This window comes from Lissotriton helveticus, chromosome 12, assembly GCF_964261635.1.
Source record: "Lissotriton helveticus chromosome 12, aLisHel1.1, whole genome shotgun sequence".
In the NCBI taxonomy this organism is placed as follows: Eukaryota; Metazoa; Chordata; class Amphibia; order Caudata; family Salamandridae; genus Lissotriton; species Lissotriton helveticus.
The window spans coordinates 740,222,570-740,245,989 of record NC_136073.1 but is presented as its reverse complement, the minus strand read 5'-3'; the positions used below and the strand labels follow the sequence as shown (position 1 = coordinate 740,245,989).

The 23,420-nt window shown below is 46.6% G+C and overlaps 1 protein-coding gene across 1 annotated transcript in view; it reads right to left on the bottom strand.

The window, feature by feature from the left end:
• The window catches only part of LOC144798118 (uncharacterized), a 42,651-nt gene extending 20,018 nt beyond the window's left edge, over positions 1-22,633 (bottom strand). Inside the window, exon 1 of the mRNA XM_078668876.1 lies at positions 22,573-22,633. Within this exon, the coding sequence (XP_078525002.1) occupies positions 22,573-22,633 (61 nt within the window). The remainder of the gene's footprint in view (positions 1-22,572) is intronic.
• Between the last annotated feature and the right edge of the window lie 787 nt (positions 22,634-23,420).

Genomic DNA, 23,420 nt, shown 5'->3' with positions numbered 1-23,420 from the left:
TGAAAGGATGCCATAATTTCAGTATATTAAAAGAGTACTTGAGTACATAATGGCCTGTTCTCAGCTGCATAGTCATAATGCGTCAGCATATGAAAGCCGTGCCCCGGGCTATACCGGGAGCTAAAAGCAGCCTTGGAAATGTGTTAATGCCATCCCCCTTTTTTTTGGGGGGAGTTTTATACAGTGCGAACTAGACCTGACAAATCGGGTATCTGAGCGCTTTACATGAGCACCAGTTTTGTTACAGAAGGACACATTCATTTTTGTTAGGCACAGGGGGATTAAGTGATTTGCCCAGAATCACAGGATGTTGAGCGTCGTTGAGAATCGAACCCAGTTCCCCAGCTTCAAGGTCGACCGCTCTAGCCGTAAGGATACATACTCTCCCTTATACTGGAGGGAACAAGCTTAGCGAGCAAGTCCAACTCTACAATACCTAGGAAAATCATTTCTTTGTAACAGCTTGTGTGTGCCCACAGTAACACTCCCGGCTTCTCCCTGAGGGCTACTTTTCTAGGATTGGTGGGCCGAGGAGCAACAACTCTTCCTATCGAACCCTAAAAGGAACCATTTTCCTCCACCTCACAGGGTGTTTCCTTGTGTGCAATGTGGCCAACCCAGCCCTGGCCAGACCAGGCCTAGGTTTTATTTAGTCTGTGTTATGCATTGCATAGGTGCCAAGTGGCGTAGTTCCTTTCTAGTGTGTGAGTTCTGTCTTTTTAGACAACAGCATGTTGCATGCTGGGATTGCTGAAACCACGCCTGTAACGTTTAAATATGAACTACAATTTCCAGACTGTAACATACTTTTGGCAACAAGCCAGGGTTGGCTGATGGTGTTAGACATGACATAGGTTCATTTGCCTGCAACAAAACATAGCATGCAATCTGCGGTACTAAGTGTACCGTGGCCGTGAGAAGGACATTTGATAGGCCTAAACTGCTCTTCAAGTAAACAAGCATGCCCATAGCATCTGTAATTTGTGTAACAGGCTATGGCCTCTCGCTTGGAAGAGTTACATGGTTAAGGTGTGTCCCGAAGGCTCTTTGCTCATTGTCAGTGTTTACTAGGACTCACTGAACTCGTAGAACAGTCCCCAGGAGAAGTGACACTGCACCACACTTAGAGAGAAGTCAGCAAGAAACTGCCTGCCATATGCACACCTCGCTTCGCTTTAGATGCCAGAGAAGTGGTAGGTGGGAGAGGAAAGAAGAAAAGCTGGCAACTCTCTTTAGTAGCACCTGAAAACACTACCGCCACAAGCAAAACAGTTAAAGTAAATTTAAAAAAGAGTAAATCGCAGCTTGAACATATAAATACCAAATAGAAAGACGACCGGGAGGTGGGGGAGGACGGCACCGCACAGGGAGATTAACTGAATTGCGACAGGCCCTGACACGAACAGGAAACGCAGCGACAGGTGGGAGGTGGTGGCAGGACATCACCATGAGCCGAGTAAAAATAACAAGCTTTTGCAATGCAATAGGTCTCGCATTAGGAAAGTGTGAGCTATTGGTATTGTAAATGACAATTTTTTAAATCTGTGTTGGCTTTGAAAATATATAAATTAATAGCATTGTTATTCACAAAGCCAATAGCTTACACTTTCCTAATGCGAGTCCTATTGGCTATGGCAATGCTTATTGGTAGCAAGCAAGGACAGTGCTGTTGTGGTGCTGAGTGATGATGTGGTTGGGTTGAGTGATGTGGTGGTGTATTAGAGTGATGTGATGGTGTATTAGAGTGATGTGGTGGTGTCCCAGAGTGATGTGGTAGTGTCCCAGAGTGATGTGGTGGTGCCCCTGAGTGATGTGGTGGTGTCCCCGAGTGATGTGATGGTGCCCCTGAGTGATGTGGTGGTGCCCCTGAGTTATGTGGTGGTGTTCCTGAGTGATGTGGTGGTGTTCCTGAGTGATGTGGTGGTGTCCCCGAGTGATGTGGTGATGTCCCCGAGTGATGTGGTGGTGTCCCCGAGGGATGTGGTGGTGCCCCTGAGTGATGTGGTGGTGTCCCTGAGTGATGTGGTGGTGTCCCCGAGTGATGTGGTGGTGTCCCTGAGTGATGTGGTGGTGTCCCCGAGTGATGTGGTGGTGTCCCTGAGTGATGTGGTGGTGTTCCTGAGTGATGTGGTGATGTCCCTGAGTGAAGTGGTGGTGTCCCTTAGTCATGTGGTGGTGCCCGTGAGTTATGCCCCGGAGTAATGTGGTGGTGCCCCTGAGTGATGTGGTGGTGCCCCTGAGTGATGTAGTGGTGTCCCTGAGTGATGTGGTGCAGCAGCACAGAGACTGAACCATAGAACACGCAGTGTTGAGTGCTACAAAGCGCGTTCAGTTTCAAAGCACAGAATGATGGAGCCGGGAAAAAGCAAGGGGAAACAGGTAAACACAAGGAGAGTGTATAATGATAGAGGCAGCGAGGGCTGGGGTTGGACAGCAATCAAGTACAGGGTGGAGAAGGCATTGAATGGGAGAGCACGGAAAACACCCAGGGCCAATGAAGGAAGATGCAAGCACACGGAAGAGCAGGCGGATGGGGCTTGGACAGCAATCAAGTACGGGGTCGAGAAGGCACTGAAATGGGAGAACACGGAAAACACCCAGGGCCAAGGAAGGAAGATGCAAGCACACGGGAGAGCAGGGGGAGACAAGCTCTCGGCATTGCTGTGGCGGGGGGGCGGGGGAGCGGGAGCACATTCCTTTGAAGTCTGATGCGGGGGCGGGGGAGTGGCAGCCTTTGAAGTCTGATTGGGGGGGAGAGGCAGCCTTTGAAGTCTAATGCGAGGCACAGACAAATGGTGGTGTGTGACGTGGCTGGTTTGTGCATGCGCATAGATCACTTGAACTGTGTCTAATCCGCCGTTTTGGTAGACTGTTCTTTTCCCCTCACTATAATCTCGCCGGAGCAAAGCAATGCGCAAGCGCATTGGCTCAGGCGAGACCTAAAAAGGAGTGCGCCCAAACTAACTAAATGGCCAAAGGTGAAGCAATCTGTGTAAAAGGGTCGGTCTCCAGGGTTGGAACAAAACAGCCAAAAGGCAGGACAAATGTAAAGCATTTACCAAAGAAACCAAAGGAAGTTTGAAAGGCAGACCAAGGAACGAATGAAAGTGATAGGCATGTGATGGGCGTGGTGAAAGCCCACGGAAGTAAATACAGCATGTCGAGATACAGCGCATGTGCGCTCCCTAGACCCGATCTAAAAACATGAATAGAAAGGTTTGAGGCACCAACATGAGAGGTAGATACTTGAAAAAGGGAGAGGAAAAAAGAGGGGGGATTCGTTTCCTAATTTTCAGGCATAAAGTACAGTTTTGGTGTCATTCCCTAAGACCTTGTAAGTCCGAAGGGGGACAGTAACAAGAGACACCACCCTAATCAGGATTAATAAATCCTGTACTCTTTCACCCAGAGACTTTAGCTGCTTAAAAAACAGCTATAAACAGAAGAAATACTAGGCAAAAACATGCAGGAACCAGAGCTGAAACCTGATTTCAGCAAGTTATTCCCAAATATCCCATAATTGTATTTCCTCTACACCTGGAGTTACTTATGTCACCGTTAACTCAGGATGGGTGGGTACCATTCGGTTTTACACCTTACCCTACAGCATTTTTTTTAAAGAAAAGGTCACACAAACATGCAATCTCTGCAGATATTCAACTTTCATTTGCACACCTCGTATTTTAGAGCTTTCAAGACAACATAGGTGTCTTTAAAAGGGAGATGAGTGGCGTGAAACACAAAATGAGCAAACTATAAGTTGGGTCACTGGAATTATGCGATTTTACTGCCGCAGCATTTTAGCACATATTTATGGGTTTGCCATCTAATCCATCATCTACTTCATAATCTGCAGATTTTAACAAAAAAATGTTGTTTCTATCTTAAAATGATCAAAAGTTACAAAAAACACTGCAACACTTGTTGCCGTGCAGTGGAAGGCCCTTCGCAAAGATTGACTGGTCCTCTTTCTGTTGTTTATTGTTGTGTTTTGTGTGTTAAACTGGCACTAATGAAAGGGAAGCTATGCCTAGACAGTGTCAACATGTGAAAAAATGCCAAAACAAGGAAGTAATACTATCACAAAATGTTCTGCATTGTGCTGCATAATTTACCTTTTTGCCACATAATTTAGTCAACTCAGCCGCATAATTTGGCCCTCCCCTCCTGCATAATTGATGTGGCCTGGTCCTAAGTGATTGTGAGGCAGGGAGGTGAAAGAGTTGGGGAAATGAGAAAGGAATATGAGCGAGGAAGGGATGGGAGAAGAGTTGTGAAAACAGGAAGTAATGTGAGAGCGAGGAAGTGAAGTAAGAGCATCAGCTGCAGATCAGAAACAATAAGGACAAAATGTGTTAGTGAGGAAAGGAGTAGAAATGGTAGGCCTTGGGGAAAGCAAGGAGCACAGTCGGGGAAAAATAGGAAGGAAATTGACCTGGTGACAGCGAGATAAAGTCGAGAAAATAAGAAAGGAAGAAAAGAGATATGAGACAGTGAGGCGTCAGTGAGGCAAAGGGGTGAGTGCATGTGAATGTGAGGCATGGGTGTGAGGAAAGTGAAGAACGGGTGGGAGGTCGAGGACAGAAAATGACTGGAGAAGCGTGGGCATGCAGGACAGCCTTTTGAACCTGGTAAGAGGGAAATTTGTAAACACACAAATCGGGGAATTGATTTTCCCCTTTGGCTTACATTGATGTGGAGGAGGTTTTAGGTGGGAGGGGGGGGGGGCACTCACAGTGAAGCCATTTCGGGCTTTAAAAATCGGGAGTTTCCAGCCTGTCTCGGGTCTGCTGCTATCCATGGCTGTGACAAGAGCCCTAATGCAAGGAGAACATGACCCCACTGTCCCTTGGTCGGGCCTCTGGACCCTGGTGCCACTGCACTTGCTGCACCAATGGCCGCTGCGCCCCTGCTGTGACATGAGAGAATGAGTCGAGAGGTAATGAGAAGCGCGAATGTGAAGCAGAGAGTGGAGAGAGAAAGACAGAAATTGTGAGAGAGAGACTGGTGGAAAAAAAAGCAAGAATACGACGGAGAGTGAAAGTGGGCACGGAAAAATGGAAAAATGCTCGAGTTCTAATTACATTCCGTTAAGTCGCCTCTTTGCGGGTGCGTCCTGTTGGCATGCGCGGTGCATTCTCATGCAAATTGGCGGGACATCTGTACAGGCCCTCCATGGCCATCAAAGGCGCCTCCCTTCAAAGGCGCTCCTGGGAAACCCTTCACCTCCGACCTGCGGGGTCGCCCCGCGAACACTGCGTCCCATAGTGCGGGGCGCGGTGCAGCTGTGGGGCCCCGGAGTCCAGCGGGCCCGCTCCGGAGCCGGGGCCACGTCCCCGAAGAAAGGGGCGCTTTATGGCACTTTTCTAAACAGTTTCCTTTTAATGGGCTCTCCAGGTCCGCGGGCCCTCTCGGCGCCTTTCAGCGTCCAAGGGTCCCATCGAGCTGGGTGCGCGTCTCTTAACTCCCCCGCTGACCCCTCCGCGGGCCTGTGGGCCAGGATCAAGAGGGCTGGCGGGGGGAAGCCTTTTAATTGGTGGGAGAGGGAGGGAGGTGAGCTCAAAGCTTCGGGGCTGCGGCGAGTCCTCGAGCAACACTAGGTGCCATTCAGAAGCCATTCAGAAGCTCTTAGGGCGGACAATGTTGAAAGCGGCTCTGTTTCGCCCCTTTTATTCACGGTAATAATGATCTCCCCCTTTCAGTGGCTCCCCGGTGGTCCCGTCCACACCTTGCTCAAAGGCCCTCCACATCATTAACCAAACACGAGGACCTGGCACGCTGCACCCTTTGATTGGTCGGGGGGTGCAATCCAGAGTCCAGGCCTCAGCTATCTGTAGGTATTTCTCGGTGCTCGGTTATCATTGGTTCCTTTTTTATCCATTGGTTTCTTCAAGTGCCAATCTCATTTTGCTTCCACCCACTACTTTCTACATCATGAGGTCATAATTCAACACTCTTCATGCATTGTCTCTCTTAACTGGGAAAGACAGCTTTTGCACTTGTGCACATACATCCAAAAAGTTGTCAACTCCATGGTCATGGTTGCTAGGTCAATTTCTGCTGTCATTTAATATTTTTTTATTCTTACAATGGGTAATTTCTACTTTATTTTTTTCTACAAATAAACACATCTCATTCAGATGGAAGTATTTTTTACTTTATGTCAGTTTTAAAGTTTTAGGGCCCATTTCACACATTGAATTTTGTAGTAGTGGTTACTTACTACTAAATGCAATTCGCAAACGTACAGATGTGGGGTCTCCATCTCAGCCTCTCGTATCATTTCTGTTTAGAGATTTCTCGGCTAGTCTCAGAGCGCTACGCATGGGTAAATGTACTATTTTGTAGTAAATGTGAGAGGGACCAGGATGGTTAATTATTAATACAAAATGGGGGAAGGGGGTATGGAAACTTAAGGACGACGTTGGGAGGACCATGCTAATAAAAACAATATACCCACAAACTCACATCCACAAAATAGTAAGTCCATTGCCGTTTACAAAATAGACTTCTGAAGTCACAACAGCTCCAATGGCTTTTAAGAAGGCCTAAATGTACTCTATCCTAGCCTTGGTGGTAGTCAAACACCACTCGTGGCCAACCACTGGTACTGCAACACACTTCCAACAAAAACAATGGACAATGGTGGTGGGAGGCAGTGAATTTAACTAATACCCATAATAATTATTCTTGGATTAATTAAGTTAGTTCTACATGTGGTTGTCTGAAAAAAGACTAATTATTGATTAATTGTATTATTATTTTTTAATGTAATACACTTCATTTTGACAAAAATGGCATTAAATAGTTTGATTTTTTTTAAAAACAATTAAAAGTATATACCTTAAACACAATGTTTACATTTTATTAATGTTTCTTCCAAAATACATTCAAATTCAAATGTTAATAAAGGTTGGTGCATTTTGTAAAAATTGTTTGAAGTAAATTAATATGCATAAATTATTTTATTATTTGATACACATTTAATATGAGGAGCTAAAGTGCTGTATTTTGTTTTAACTGTTCCTGATTAATTTTAACTATTTTAAATGAGTTTACATGTAAATTTTATCTTAAAATATATTTACGTTTAAAGAAAATTGAGTTAGCATTTAATTTCCCTATACTTTCCTTTACAGGTGAAAAGTTATGCATAGAGATTTACAGTCATAAATTCGTTCATAGGAGGCTACACAACTTCAATTGAGGTGGAGATATGTAAATCTACACCTAGGTGTAACTCTCCACTCTGAAATAGTGGATTGCAAATAAGTGGAGAGTTACAGCAAGGCATAGAAGTAGCTCCACATATGAGTAGATTTACACATTTAAATTTACCTTTGTGAATCAGGCCTTTTACGTCTCTCAATCACTTGATATGTTAGAAAACAATAATGAGACTTTAAAAATCTCAGGTTGCTAAGGTTTGGTTTGTTTAGTTGAGGTCCATGAGACATCAAATTGTGGCAGTGAGAGTGAGAGCTTACTGCCCTTTTCAAAAGATATCATGTAAAGGACATTGGGCCCGATTCACAGAACTAACTTAAGAAAAATCCTAAACTTACTACTTTTGGTATTCACAGAAGTTAGGATGTTGTCTTAAGTTTGTCTTAAGACAAACTTAAGACAGACTTAAGACAGACTTAAGTTAGGATTTTGTCTTAAGTCTGTCTTAAGTCTGTCTTAAGTTTGTCTTAAGACAAATTTAAGACAAAATCCTAACTTCTGTGAATACCAAAAGTAGTAAGTTTAGGATTTTGTCTTAAGTTAGTTCTGTGAATCGGGCCCATAGTTAGGTAATTGTCAACATTTTACGGGATATGTAGAAGATGCCTTCACCTTCAAACTCATTTGACGTGGCAGACAAAAGGTGCCATCCAAAGTTTGAGGTTCGAGAACTGGTGAGTGGATATAAATTGGTGACTCACATGCCCTGTCAATCTGCCAAGTGCGAGGCTTGACGAGCGCGCACTTAGGGCCCGGCCTCCCGGCTCCTCGCCACGCCCAAGGGAGAGTAGGCGGCCGGCTTGCCCGTGGAGCGGCCGGCCGAGATCCATTTCCGGGTCATGGGTGACGCGCGTCCGGTGCGGGAGAGGGCGGAGACTCGGGCCTATTTAGGCTCTGGGAGTCGTGGTCCCTGGTCTCTTTCCTCTCCTGCACCGGACGGGCAGACCCCACACTGCACCTATTTAGTTTTAACTCCCACCCACCCATCCCTTTGATCAGTAGTTTGAGGGGGGCGTTATGCAGTAAAGAGGCCTTAGAACATTGACATGGACTTACAGAGTGAACGGGAGTCCTCCTTGCGTACTCCCTAGGCCAGCACTGAGGGGAGAGACGGTAAGCTCTCCGCACTAAGAATGGGCCCACCGGCTGGGGAGGCAAGGGCGCCAGATTACAAGCCTCCTGGGATCCGGGCAGCCTGGTGGGCGGGGGGTGGGCCCCGGATATGGTGGACAAGGACCAGAGGGCAGGGGCCCATCACCCAAGGACGCAGGTGGGTTGCCCCTTGTGTGGGGTGCTCAGATTGGGAGGTGCAAGTCAGAGGGCCCCTTAGTGCTGGGGGAAAATTAACTAGTATAACTGAGAACTTTGAATGTCAATATTAAAATTGTGTTATTGATTTTATCAATTTTGAATATGTATTGTTTAGTCATGTTCATGAATGTTGATAATTAAACATAGCCGTTTTACACCCACCCTTTCTCTGATGTGTGAATTTGATGGTGGGTCGTACCGAATGTCTTGGCGGGCGGGGAGCATGCTGGGAGGTCCGGGCCCTATTGCGATTCCTCCGCCCCATTTAGAGGTGAGAAATGTTTGGGTTTTCATTAACAAAGCCTCAGCCATTGCCTCTAGGGCTACCTCTTGGCCTCTAAGTCACAGTGATGGTCATCCTTGTGGTATGATGGTGTGGTTTTGTACAACGGTTAGTCTGAACTCACATATTTGAAAGTGCATCCATATGCATATTTTTGGTGAAATAAAATATTTGCCTAAGATCACACAATTTATTCAGATTTTCTGGTTTCTTTTTGTGCAACTTAACCAATGAATGGATATCTATTTGTCTTCCCTTAGGTTAAGGCTGTGTTTTTACCTCATTGCATTTTTCCGCAATTTTTGAAACATAGCACAAACTGGATCCGAAGGTATTGAGCGCTTAGCATGAGAACCAGTGACATTACACAAGATCGCATGCATTGTTTATAGGCACGTGGAGATTAATTGATTTGCCCAGAATCACAGGATGTTAATCAGAGATGCAAACACAAACCTGGTTCCCCAGTTCCACAAGCTGCAGTTCTGACCCTAACACCACATCCTGGGTAGACGGAGGAAGTCCGAAAGAAGCCACAGTAAAGCTCGGCTCCTTATGAGCTCGAGGTTCCAACAGGAACTTGAGCTGAGCCAAAGGCAGGCCTCAGGCTCAGCCCTGGCTCAAGCTTTCAGTGCCTCGCCCACCGCTATTGCACAGGCGTAATTGGAATGTTATCAAAGCCTAGTGTGTATGTCTCGTATTCCAGATATTGTCTCTGTCTGGCTGTCACAGTGTCCCCGTGTTTATTCTTCTGCCTGTCGTTATGGAGAAATATTTAAGTCAATTTATTGCTTACTTTATCTCTCTACATGTTCCAGCGTAATTGCTATGCGTCAATCTCACATTGCCCATGCTTCTCTGCTACAGTTTATGTTTCCTTCAATTCACTGTCCATTGTTTCCTGTTCTAGTGTCTGTCTCGGTTTCCCCTCACCTAAAGTCGAGATCTTTTGTTCCAATGTTTTCTTGTCTCTTCATGTGTCTCTTTAGCCCTCTGTCTGTTTTTTGAATCGAGACCGCGAATGCATCTCGCTTGCGAGACACTATTGTTTACAAAAAGGGCTTGGAGACCTTCTATTGCTTACCATTAGCTGGCTGCATGGTCCTCCTCTTTGCAGCCACCTTAATTGGCCACTGCTGGTCAAACATCATTCCTGATCATTTCTGTGGAGCAGGGACCAAGCACAAATGAACCAAACTTAATCAGTGCCCTTCCACTGCTCCCAATGTGATGGTACTATTCCCCCTCACTCACCCTCCTTACTGCTCCCTTCATAGTGCTTTTTTTAAAGCATGAATAATCAAGCTGTGAACAATTTAATATCCCCTCTTATAATTTTTTATATTTGCCTTGATCAGTACACTGCAGTGTAGTTGAGCTCACAGATAGGAACTCTGTCGCTGCCGTTGTCCCCACTCTACCCTATTCCACTCCACCCCACTCTATCACATTCCACTCAACCCCACTAGACCCCACTCCACCCCACTCTACTGTACCCCAATCTACCGCACTCCGCTTTACACTAATCTACTCCAATCTACCCCACCCCACCCTACCCCACTAAACCCCACTATACCTCACTCGACTCTATCCCAATCTACCCCACACCAGTCTACCCAAATCAACCCCACTCCAATCTTACTCACTCCATTACAATCTCCTTACTCCAATCCACTCTACCCCACTCCACTCCAATATACCCCACTCTACTCTATCCCGCTCAAATATACTCCACTCTACCCCAATCTACCTTATCCCAATCTACCCCACTCCATCCTATTCCAATATACCACTCCACTCTACCGTAATCTACCCTACTCCAGTCTACCTCAATCTACCACACTCCAATCTTCCCCAGTCCAATCTACCCCACTCCACTACACTCTAGCCACTCTACCCCTCCCATCTAACTCAACCCAATCTACCCCAACATGCCCTACTGCACCAAACTCCTCTATACTCCAACCCAATCTACACCACTCCTATCTGCCCTACTCCAGGCCATGACATTCTACCCTAATCTACCCCACTTCAATCAACCCCTCTCTACCCAACTCCAGCCCACTCTATTCTACCTCAACCTACACCACCTCACTCTAACCCACTAGACCCCACCACTCACTCAACTGTATCCCAATCTACCCACTCCACTTCCTTCTACTACAATCTACATTAATCTACCCAACTCTATCCAACTCCACCCCAATCTACTGCACTCCATTCTACCAGACTCCACCCTCTCCACCCTACACCAATCTACCCCACTCCACTGTATGTAAATATATTCCTCTCCAGTCTACAACAAAAATCCTCACTCCACTCCATTCTACTCTAATCTGGCCCACTCCAATCTACCCCATTCCAATTCACTCCACTCCAATCCAATCTACCCTACTCTACCCCACTCCACTCTATGGCAATCTACCCCATCCCAAGCTACCCCTATCTACCCCCTCAACTCTACCCCAATATATTACTCTACTCTACCCCAATCTACCCACCCCAGTCTACACCACTCCACTCTCCCTCAAACTACCCCACTCAACTTTACCCCAATGTATCCCACTCAACTCCACTATAATCTACACCGCTCAACTCCCATCTACCCACTCTATCCCAATCTATCCCACTCTACCCCAGTCTACCCCACTCCAATCTACCCCACTCTACTACCATCACCCCAATCTACCCCACTCCACTCCGATCTACACACATCTACCCTGCTCTACACCACTCCACCTCAATCTACCCCACCCCAATCAACCCCATTCTTACCCAGTCCACTTTACCCCACCCCAAGCTACTCCAACCTACCCTCTCCACTTAACCCCAATCTACTCTATCACAACCTACCCTACTCAATCACACCCCAATCTACCACTCCATTCTACCCATATCTACCCCTCCACTCTATCCAATTGAGCTGCTCCAATCTACCCCAATCTATCTCACTCCACTCGACCCCACTCCAGTGTATCCCACTCTACTACAATCTACCCCACTTTACCACAATCTACCCCACACTCACTCCACTGTACCCCATTGTACCCGATATACCCCACTCTACCCTACCCAATATAACCCAATCTATCCCCCACTCCACTCTACCCCACCCCAATCTACCCCACTCAACCCCACACCACTTACCCCAATCTACCCCACTCCATTCTACCCCAATCTACCCCACTCCACTACAACCTACCCCACTACAATCTACCACACTATACCCCATTCAAACCCCAATCTACGCCAATCCATTCTACCCGATTCTACCCCACTCTACTCTACACCAAACTACTCCAACCCACTCTACCCCAATGCACCTTACACCTATCTACCCCACTCCAATATACCCCACTCTAGCCCACTAAACTCTAGCCCAATCTGCCGCACTCCAATCTACCCCACTCTACCCTACCCCAATCTATCCCTTCACTCTACCCTAATCTACTCCACTCCACTTTGTCCCACGAGAATTTACCCCACTCAAATCTACCCCACTCACTACAATGTACCCCAATATACGCCATTTCAATCTACCTCAATCTAGTCTACCTCACTCTAGAACAATCTACCTCAATCAACCACACTCTACCCCAATCTACCCCACTCTATCGAACTCCACCCCGATCTACCACACTGTACCCCACTCCATTCTAGCCTACTCCAATCTACCTTAATCCACCCCACACTACATCACCCCACTAACGTTTAGCCGTACTGAACAGCATCCACATTGGTGTACAACATGGCTAAAACACATTGCCAATACCAATAGGTTGTGCAAAGTTAAGACCTATTTGCTTTGTCAATGTTTGTTTCTTACTTGGCTCCTGTATTTTCATCTCTCAGTGGTTGTGTTTAAACGTCCCAAAGGCCTTGTCTCCAAGTGTGTGAGTGATTGAATGCTTGACTTATGCTTAAGTAGATATCCATTCCTCTTCTAGTTTCTTTCTTTCCATGCCCATTACTGTTTGTCTGCTAGTTTATTTCTTTCCATGCCCATTACTGTTTGTTTTCTTGTTTCTTTCTTTCAATGACCATTACTGATTGTGTCAGAGTTGATTTCTGTGTCTCCATGGTCCTGTCCTATTGTCCATGTTGTAGGAAGCTGTCTCTCTCTATAGTACACTAAAACGAAGTACACAGTGCAGAGACTTCAGTGAGTCCCAGATTGGTACACAGAGGCAAAAGTAGAAAATACTAACTTTCTATTTGTGGTAGAGAGGCCAAGCAGTTAGTCTTATCAGAGGGCAGGGCTAGGCATGTGTTGTACTCACAAAGGCAATAAATGATACACACACTCAAGACTAAGGGCCACATGCATCATTGTAAATTGTGACCGCAGTTTTTGCATTTGGGCTGCATCATCCCAAATGCAAAAATCGCTATTTAACCCCTTCGCTGCAGCAGCTATTCCGCCGCAGCACTAAGGGGCGGGGGGGCAGCGCGGCGCTCACACACTGGTGTCGGAACCGCTCCGACACCAGCCTCGGGTGAGCTGTGCTGATGACAGAGCGGTCCGTTATGGCCCCGCCCGCTCAATAGAACGCGCCACGCAGGCGCGAAATCAGCGCTGCACAGGCGCATCGGGCGGGCCATGACCGAACCGCTCCGTCATCAGCACAGCGCCACCGCGGCTGATGACGGAGCGGTTCCGTCATCAGCATCGATGCGGTTAAGTAATCGCTAAAATTGCGATTACTTAAATTGTGATTGCATCTAGGGAATAGCAAATTGCGATTTCCTAAATGCAATGCAACAACCCAAAAAATATTGCGATTTTGCAAATAAGAAATGCAAATTACCATCAATTCAAAGTTGATGGTGATTTGCGAGAACTTTGAAAAATGCACAAAAATGCATTTTTCAAAGTTCTATGTTGCACACCGACATGTCCTTGGGGCATGTGTGTGTGCAACATGTGTTGAAATTGCAATTTCAGGGGTGCATCAGGGTATCCTTTTGGCACATTTTTGCGAATTGCAATTTGTGAGTTGCAAATAAGGAATGTGTGGGAATCACACTTTTTTTTGCAATTCCTGTATGCATAAGCATTTGCGATTCCTAAATTGTAATTTCTTAAAAATCGCAATTTAGGAAGCACAAATGCACAGTTTGATGCATGTGGCCCCTAAACCCAATTTCAAAAATAACATCGATTTTTATATAATTTTTCAAACCAAAAACTTAATTCTACAATATATACTTTTAAAGATATGAATTGTTCAAGTTTGCAAAAGAAATCACTTTGTGCACAATTACCACCATTGAAGTCAATGGAAGAACATAGAAAAATGCATATAAAATCATACAGTTAGATTTTGAGGTTCACCTTTGGGATTTGGGTAGATAGCAAGGCCAGGTCCAATGTTCCACCAGCAGATTTTCAGGAGTGTCTCGGATTTGGCCAGGAGCAGGGTGCTGAGGTCATCGGTAACTGGTGACCTACGAAGAAGGGGGCCACCTGAAAACAAATTGCGCAAGGGGACTTAAAGGTAAGTCGAGGGGTCCCACTTGAAGGATCAGGTTGCAAGGGTCTCAGGACCACAGGAGCACAGCTGGCTCATCGGTACCCAGGTCAGGCGGGCCGGATGCAGATCACACAGGGAATGAGTCTTCTCACTCAGGGGCAGGCAGGTTGCAGGGATGATTCTGGGACAGCTGGACCACTCACAAAGTGGGCCTCTGTGGTCTTGACGTTCCTCGAAGGGTGCTTGCTTCCTAGGCAGTTGGAGTCTGGAATGGACTCTTCGTCTCGGTCGCAAGCGGTCCGGTACCACAGATATTGGTGCGGTACGGCTCTGGTAGATCGTGGTGTCTCCAAACTTGGCGGAGAAACAGATCTGACCCTTCGGAGCTTATGTACCTCTTTGTGCTTGAATGCTGTGTCAGAGTCGCCAGGGAGCCGCAAGTCGGTAAACTGGACGGTGCAGTTTCAACCTGCAGTCGCAGGGGAGTAGTTCTTTTAACCCATGAAAGTTCTCTGGCATTTAGCTGTAGGTGTTCCAGGGTTCTTGAAGTCCTCACAGCAGCAGGATGAGACAGACCACCACAACGGTTGAGTCCTGGAAGCAGCAGGCACGGTTTTACGCCAAAATTCTGCAGCAGGTCTTCTGTTCTCGGGTCAGAATCTCTTCTTTGTCTATATCTTCTTTGTGTCCATCGATTCTGAGTTCAGGATCTAGGCATGCCACCTAAATAATAAAATGTAGGGGCATTAAAGGAGTTGACAAGTAGTAGCCAATGGGCTACCTACCTTTAGGGTGTCTGCACCCTCTAAGTGACCACTTCCTATGGGAAGAGGCACTACCCTAACCTTAATTGGTTAATTCCCTCTCAAACAAAATGGAGGGAATTGAAAAGTGGGCTCCACATTCCTGCCCCACCTTGGGGTAGAGCTGTCTGAATGGGGACCCACCCACTAATTTAGCAAATGTTCCTGCCTTTCATCCTGCCAAATGTGGAGCTGGACATGGGGGTTGCATGGTCCAATAGCTGGAGCTACCTGGGTTGCATTTCAAAGGTGGCATCACCTTTGAAGTTTCCTGCCCTGGAAGGCCATCCTGGCCTGGGGGAAGTGTGAAGCACCTCCGCCCAGAGCAGGTGATGTTCCTGGCCTCTGAGAGTGCTGGCTCCGACCCCATGAGGTCAGAAACATGTCTGGTAGTGGCAGGCTGGCTAAGACTAATCAGAGATCACACTAGTGCTTGGCAGGTTTCCAGGGACCCTCTAGGGTGTCCCCTGTGTGCATTTATTAATAAAGCCAACACTGTCATGAGTTCCAAACATCACAGAGTACAGTGAGGCCATCAGGGAACTAGGAAACTCATGATAACAAGCATCCAGCCCATGTACTCTCTATGGCTTCCCTGTGCACTTACAATATCCAAGGAATGGACTTAGATATATAGGGTCATATCTGCTCATGCATGGGACATGGGATATGTGCACCCTGCCTTAGGACTGTAATATGCCTGCAGTAGGGGTGCCTTACCTATACCTCATGCAGTATATATGGGGCTTGGCACCCAGGGATGTGTGCCATGTTAACTCTTCAGTTTTCTCTGCACCAAGACAAGCAGCCTGCAATAACAGTTTGCATAGTCTTTATGAGGGGTCTCTGGGGTGGAACAATTTGTGATGCAGCCCCAGTGGACCCTGTTCAGTCCAAATGTCTTAGGTACCAGGGGTGCCATTTACACAGAACTTACAGGGGTTGCTGAACTTGTGCCAATCGTGGTATAGTTTAAGGAACAAGATCTGGCACTGGGAACCTGTTTGGCAGGGACCCAGTGCACTTTCAATTCGAAATCACATCATACACCAGGCAAAAAGTGGGTGCTAAACATGTCAAAAGAGGCACTTTCCTACACATGTTTAGTGCTGTACTGCCTTTTTCCAAGTGTCTCTGTGTCCATGTGCCCAGTTGCCTGCAGCTTCCCATCCCAATATCTGTGACACTGTCTGAGTGTCTGTGTCCTTCAGTCTCCCTCTGTCTGTGTCTGTGTCTTTAGTGCTTAATATGTAAAATAATAAGTGCCAGTAACCAAAGTGTTGCTTAGAAGCCCATGGCCAGCGCTACTGAATGTCAGGATTGCTGAATACCAAGACCGCGTAGTCTTGATTCCACTTCATGCCTCCTTAAACCACCACCAGGCACTCCCTGCCTCTTTATCCCACTCTTGCAGGTTCTTTTTCATATCTGCTTTCTCCCTTTTTCACTCCTTGTTCACTGTTTCCATCTTTCTCTTCCTCCTTCTTTTCTGTTTTGTGTTTGTCTCTCTCTTTTACTGGATCAAAGTTTGTTAAGGAAAATTAAGGAAAAATTAGTGTTGGTGACCCCACCTGCTTCCACCAGCAAAAATTAAGCAATGCGTGTCTCCCAGTCCCAAAATGATATCCATGCCTCCCTGCCCAAGTACCGTCCTCTGTCCCTGTGTGTATTTTCAGTGTGTCCTGGAGTCTGTCCCTGTCTGTCTGCCTCCCTGGTTCTGTGATTGAGTCCTACTGTCCGCGTGTTTCTTTCCCTTATTTCCTCAGTGGTGTTTTTCTAGTCAGGTACCTTTGGTCATGTTTCGCTGTCCTAATGGTTGTGTCTACATGCCTTGGTGTCATAGTCCTATTCCATTATCCATGTCTGCCTGTTACAGTGTCTAGTCTCCCTGTTTCAATGGGTGCCCATGTCTACATGTTGAAATATCTGTGAATCTCTGTCCCGGTGTCTAATGCTTCTGGCCAAATGTCTCTACTCTTCCTTCTACCTCAGTGTCTGTGGCCTTGTCTCGCTGTCCGGACATCAACTCCTGTGTTTCTCCCTGTCCTTCGAGTTGCAGCCTGTATCCACATGTAGATTGTCACTGCTCCATGCCCCTCCAAGTCGGTGTAGATTGTCACTGCTCTGTACTCCATGCCTGTCCATGTTACTGTCCGAGACTGCATGCCTGTCCATGTCTGTGTACAGTGTCACCTCCCAAGACTCCATGTCTGCCATGTCTCTCCCAGGTCCATAGATGATGTCTCACAGGATCATGTTTTATGCAACTCAGGTCCCTAGTCACTCCGCCTTAAACATCTCTTTTTTTATCCCCGTGTAGTGTCACTGTCCTCAACTCCATATCCCTGTAGTGTGTCACTGTCCTTGACTCTGTGCCTGTGTGCTTTTCGAAGGCAGAGGTTGCATTTCACTTGCTCATGTTTCATGCCACTAAGGTCCCTAGTCACTCCACTAGGTCCATGTTGTTTTTATATCCCTTGTCCCTGTAGTGTCCCTGTCCTAGACTCCATGCCCCTGTAGAGTGTCACTGTCCTTGACGCAATGCCTGTGTGTCTTTCAAAGGCAGAAGTTGCATTTCACTGGCTGGTGTTTCATGCCACTAAGGTCTCTAGTCACTCCACCCTGGCCATGTCTGTTTTTTATCCCTGTGTCCCTGTAGTGTCACTGCCCTAGACTCCATATCCCTGAAGAGTACCACTGTCCTTGACTCCATGCCTGTGTGTCTTTCAAGGGCAGAGAGTGCATCTCACTGGCTCATGTTTCATGCTACTACGTCCCTAGTCACTCTGCTATGTCCATATCTTTTTGATCCTTCTGTCCCTGTAGTTTCACTGTCATAGACTTCATGTCCCTGTAGTGTGCCACTGTCCTTGACTTCCATGCCTGTGTGTCTTTCAAAGTAAACACAAGGAGATAATGGACAGACTGCTAAAACCTTTCAGACACTGTTTGAATCATTCAGCATTCCGTCCATCATTTGTTGCAGTTACACTTTTTTCCCTAAGTGGGATGGGTATGCCCGACATGGGTCCTTTGCTCACTGTGCCACTGGATTCAAGCTAGGCTAGCTGATGAGGGGTGACATACCTTGACACCGGTCCCAGGATGCTTGTTTCTGGTCCAGGGAGGACCTGGCTTGGCAGTTCGGTCTGGATTGTTCCAATGAGGCACAGGGTCAAGACTGATTTGCATATGGCTGGGTCCAACTGGTGTGGCGTAGTGGGCAAAAGAATGATGGATTTAACCCAGATCCCTTGACTGGGGGAGAATGTTTGAATCATTCAGAATTCCCTCCATCATTTGTTGAAGTTACACTTCTCTCGCTAAGTGGGTTTGTTATGCCCAGACGTGGGTCCCTTGCTCACTGTGCCACTGGATTCAAGCTAGCCTGGCTGATGAAGGGTGACATACCCCTAAACCGGTCCCAGGATACTTGTTTCCAGTCCAGGGATGGCCTGGCATGCAGTTCTGTCTGGACTGTTCCCATGATGCACAGCGACAAGACTGATTTGCATATGGCTGAGTCCAAACTGGAGTGGCGTAGTGGGCAAAAGAATGATGGATTTAACCCAGATCTCTTGATGGGGGAGAATGTTTGAATCATTCCGCATTCAGTCCATCATTAGTTGCAGTTACACATTTCGCCCTAAGTGGGATGGGTATGCCCAGACATGGGTCCCTTGCTCACAATGCCACTAGATTCAAGCTAGCCTGGCTGATGAATGGTGACATACCCTGAAACCGGCACCAGGATGCTTGTTTCCGGTCCAGGGAGGACCTGGCTTGGCAGTTCGGCCTGGACTGTTACTAACAGGCACAGGGTCAAGACTGATTTGCATATGGCTGGGTCCAAACTGGGGTGGGGTAGTGGGCAAAAGGATTTAACCCAGATCTCTTGACTGGGGTAGAATGTTTGAACCATTCAGCATTCCGTCCCTAAATGGGATGGTATGGTATGGGATGGTATGCCCAGACGTGGGTCCCTTGCTAACTGTCTCCAAAATTAGAGAGTCTCCCAGGGACCAGAAAGGACTGGGTAACAAGAACTATATCAAAAAAATTTTTTTTCCTTTCTGTGTATTAATCTTTTAGTTGGTGACCATGCGGCCTACACACTTTTAATTATTGTCACATTATAATTACCATTTTATGATTACCAATAGTACCCCACACATGAAATGTCGTTCTTTATAACTCTCAAAGTTTTATTTTTTTAAAAGGTTTTTGTAAAAAGATAAACATATATCATCAGTACACCTTATGAATATACCTATATTTTATAAAAAGTGTGCTCTGTAACAGTTTTAACCACTTTCTAACAATTCCGAATTACGGTATCTAGTGCAGAGTCACACCACAATTAAGAATCCAGGTGTAGTCAAATTCAATACATTATACACACAAGTTATACACAGTAAAAAGTCCCATTGTCGACGCGTTTCGGTGCGTAGAAATACATTTGTGGCACCTTCCTCAGGACAGACGTAGTATTAAAAGCAATGATTTAAACTTCTTTTTGAGTTTTCGGGTTTATGGTCCTTGTATTAATCTTTCAGGACTTCTACGCTTTTCATTTAGCGTTCACTTGCGCTCGCTCTCACCATATAGATTGTCTTTTAATGGCTTTTTTTTGGGGTTTTTAAATGACCCCTTTGAGAGAAACGTCTTAATGTCGCAGAAGCCTTTTTCAAAATGAGGTCCGTTTCTATTCTGCAATTTGCCGCGCCCGTAGCTTTTGTTAGTATGGCCGACACCCAGACTTTTCTTGCTCCCGCCACCTCACAGAGTCTAATACCTCCTAGTTGGGGTGAAAATTTCTTTAAGGCGCCTTGGGTGCAGCTGTTTAATATTCTTTGGCCGTTGTTGGTGTTAGCTGATTGGTAGAGATTTTCACTTTATTCTCTTCCGACCTTTTCGTTACGGGCGTTCGGCAATTCGGCATTCACAGGACCTTCGGCTAGCGACTCCCTCCTTCCGGCTGCTTGTAATGGGAGGACCTGGCTTGGCAGTTCGGCCTGGACTGTTACTAACAGGCACAGGGTCGACTGATTTGCATATGGCTGGGTCCAAACTGGGGTGGGGTAGTGGGCAAAAGGATTTAACCCAGATCTCTTGACTGGGGTAGAATGTTTGAACCATTCAGCATTCCGTCCCTAAATGGGATGGTATGGTATGGGATGGTATGCCCAGACGTGGGTCCCTTGCTAACTGTGCCACTGGATTCAAGCTAGTCTGGCTGACGAAGGGTGACATATCATGAAACCGGTCCCAGGATGCTTGTTTCCAGTCGTGGGATGACCTGGCTTGGCAGTTCAGTCTGGACTGTTCCCATGAGACACAGGGTCAAGACTGATTTGCATATGGTGGGTCAAAACTGGGGTAGCATATTGGACAAATGAACAATGGGTTTAACTCAGATCTCTTGACTAGTGGAAGATGTTTGAATCATTCAGCATTCCGTCCATCATTTGTTGCAGTTACACCTTTCGCCCTAAGTGGGATGGGTATGCCCAGACATGGGTCTCTTGCTCACTGTGCTACTGGATTCAAGCTAGCCTGGCTGATGAAGGGTGACATACCCCGAAACCGGTCCCAGGATGCTTGTTTCTCGTCCAGAGAGGACCTGGCATGGAAGTTTGGACTGGATTGTTCCCATGAGGCACAGGGTCAAGATTGATTTGCATTTGGCTGGGTCCAAACTGGGGTGGCATAGTGGGCAAAAGAACAATGTATTTAACCCAGATCTCTTGCTGGGGGAGGATGTTTGAATCATTCAGCATTCCTTCCATCATTTGTTGCGGTGGCAACGTGTGTCTTTCAAAGGCAGAGGTTGCATTTCACTGGCTCATGTTTCATGCTGCTAAGGTCCCTCATTGCTCCGCCATGTCCATATCTTTTTTAGGTCTCGGTCTCGGTGCGCAGTCTCTGGTCGGAGATTTAATGATTTGGAGTATGGGGGCTTCAACCCGCCTCTCTACTCCATTCTCCTCCATTGGCTGGCTTCCTAAACGGAGGCCAGCCATTGGAGGATAAGGGAGTCACTCCAATAAAGCCCCGTCTCTTTCGGATTCGGGGGCGTGTTTTTTTGCGTTCTTTCGCCTGTGACGTGATCTGTCACTCAAAATGCCAAAAACACGCCCCCGAATCTGAAATTTTCGGATGCTTGCGGCCGCCATTTTGTTTTTTTTTGTCCTCTTCGGTTGGCAATGCAAGGTGCGGTGTCGGAGAGCAAGCAGAGGACAGGCCTGTAATCTTTTTTTATTAATAAGTTCATGTTTTGCCATGTTCTGCACCCGGGCGCCTAAGGATAGGTTTGTGGCGTGGGCGGGGGCTTGGGGCAGTGCAGCGCTCGAAGGGTGGGCCTTTTCTCTTTCTTTCACTGGGTTTGCGGCCGCCATTGTTGCCCGGAACAGCCTTGTTTCTTTCTCCCTCTACTCATTTCCGCTCAGGTTTATTTACAAATAGAAAACCTCGCGGCGGAGGCTGCAGTTTCCTTCCTCCTCCCGTTGCCCTGCAGCATGGGAGACAAGAAGAGCCCTACCAGGTGAGATGGCGGCGCACAATGTAGCCCGGGCAGAGGGGCGGACATGGCGGTCACGGGGGCAGCTGCAGAGCAGTATCCCAGCCCGGTGAACGCCATCGCTTCCCTCCCTTCCAGGAGCACGGGTGTCTGTTGCGCTCCGTTTCTCCTGTGTTTTATTACAGGTTTCTCCCGCAGGCCGAAGTGGCAACCGAAACCGTCCTCGGACGAGGGTTACTGGGACTGCAGCGTCTGCACCTTCTGCAACGGCGCTGAGGCCTTCAAGTGCATGATGTGCGATGTCAGGAAGGGCACGTCCACACGGTGAGTGAGGGCCGGGGAGGGGAGTTCTGATGCCCCGCTGCTGCTGCGCGCACACCAACACAGCACCAGGCCGGCCATCTGTCCCTCTGCCAGGAGCAGGCTGAAGCCCTCAGTAAGCGCCCCCACTCAATGCAGGCTATCAGCATGACGTTTCCTGTAGTTTCCTTATAGAGGTTGACACCTTCAACCCACTATTTTATTTATTTATTTTTGTTGGTGAGGGTATTACGGGTATTTAATTTATGTTTGTAAATAATATTGCATGCTGCCCAACGGCCAGTGACAATACCTCCCTAATGTGAGTTCTGATGGTAAGGCCAGTGTACTTTATTTGAAAGTTGAAATACCTTCGAGCTTTTGACGTTACCTGTCCATTCGCATTTCTATCTAGTTCCATTGAGGAGGTTCATGTGTCATTTCTGCCCTGCACATAAATCGTGAAAAACAATTCTTATCGGAAATACCTTCACACTAGAAACATGTCCCTATGTTTTAAAATATGTCGTGCAAGAAGTAGTGGCTCATGCCAGGTGCTAATCTATGTCCACAGTGACAACCTAGAACATATTGCCCTCAAACGCCTTCTATGGTTACCTTTAGTTTGAAATGTAAAATAAAAAGTATGTTTACTTTCATCCATATCCACGTCCTGAGAAGCTTTGGTCTTGTTGTGGCTGGTGCCCTTAATCATGTTATCTGAATAGATCACAGTCCGAAATCCATATCAATATATTTCAAGATAACTTTTTGTAAATACATACCTACTTAGTAAATTACCTCGCACATACATTGTGTGGCCTAACATCATACATTTATATGCCTTGATAGCTTTTTGTAATACATACATAAGGGGTGTGGAAAGTAATAAAATATCTACTTGTCAATGGAACAGGTTGCTTCGTAAATCTACTTGTTTAAAAAAAAGAAAAAATCCACTTGTCCCTTAGGTGCTATGTAGTGCGGCAGCAAATTATGGCAGCAATCTCATTATGTAAGAGCTCTGATAATAGCCTCCCTGATCATGCCAGAACTCATACTATAGTAGGGTTTGAATACTAGTAATTCCCACATTTTGCCTGCTTTCCACAGATCTACATACTGGGGCTGGAGGTAGCAGAAACCAATACTTCTATGGTTTGAATGCCTTTTTTAATCTGTGCAAATTTACTAACTTACACGTTTTAGTGGCTTTCACCAGCTCTTCTCTAATCTTTTCTCATGCTTAGAAAGGTTGAAAATGTACTCCTTACAAAGACAGAAGTCAAATCTGTTCCAGGGTTGGAAAAAAAGTGGTTGGAAAGAAAGGGAACTTGTAACGCAGAAGGAGGGTTAAGATTCTAGGGAGCTGTGCTGATAGTCGCAGGTGGCGGGCCGCCGTTCTTCTATTTTTGGGATATAGTCATAGGCTTATGTTTTCGTCATCAGCCTTTGACCCATAGCAAGAACAACAAAAGCATAATAGGTGACAAACGATGAGA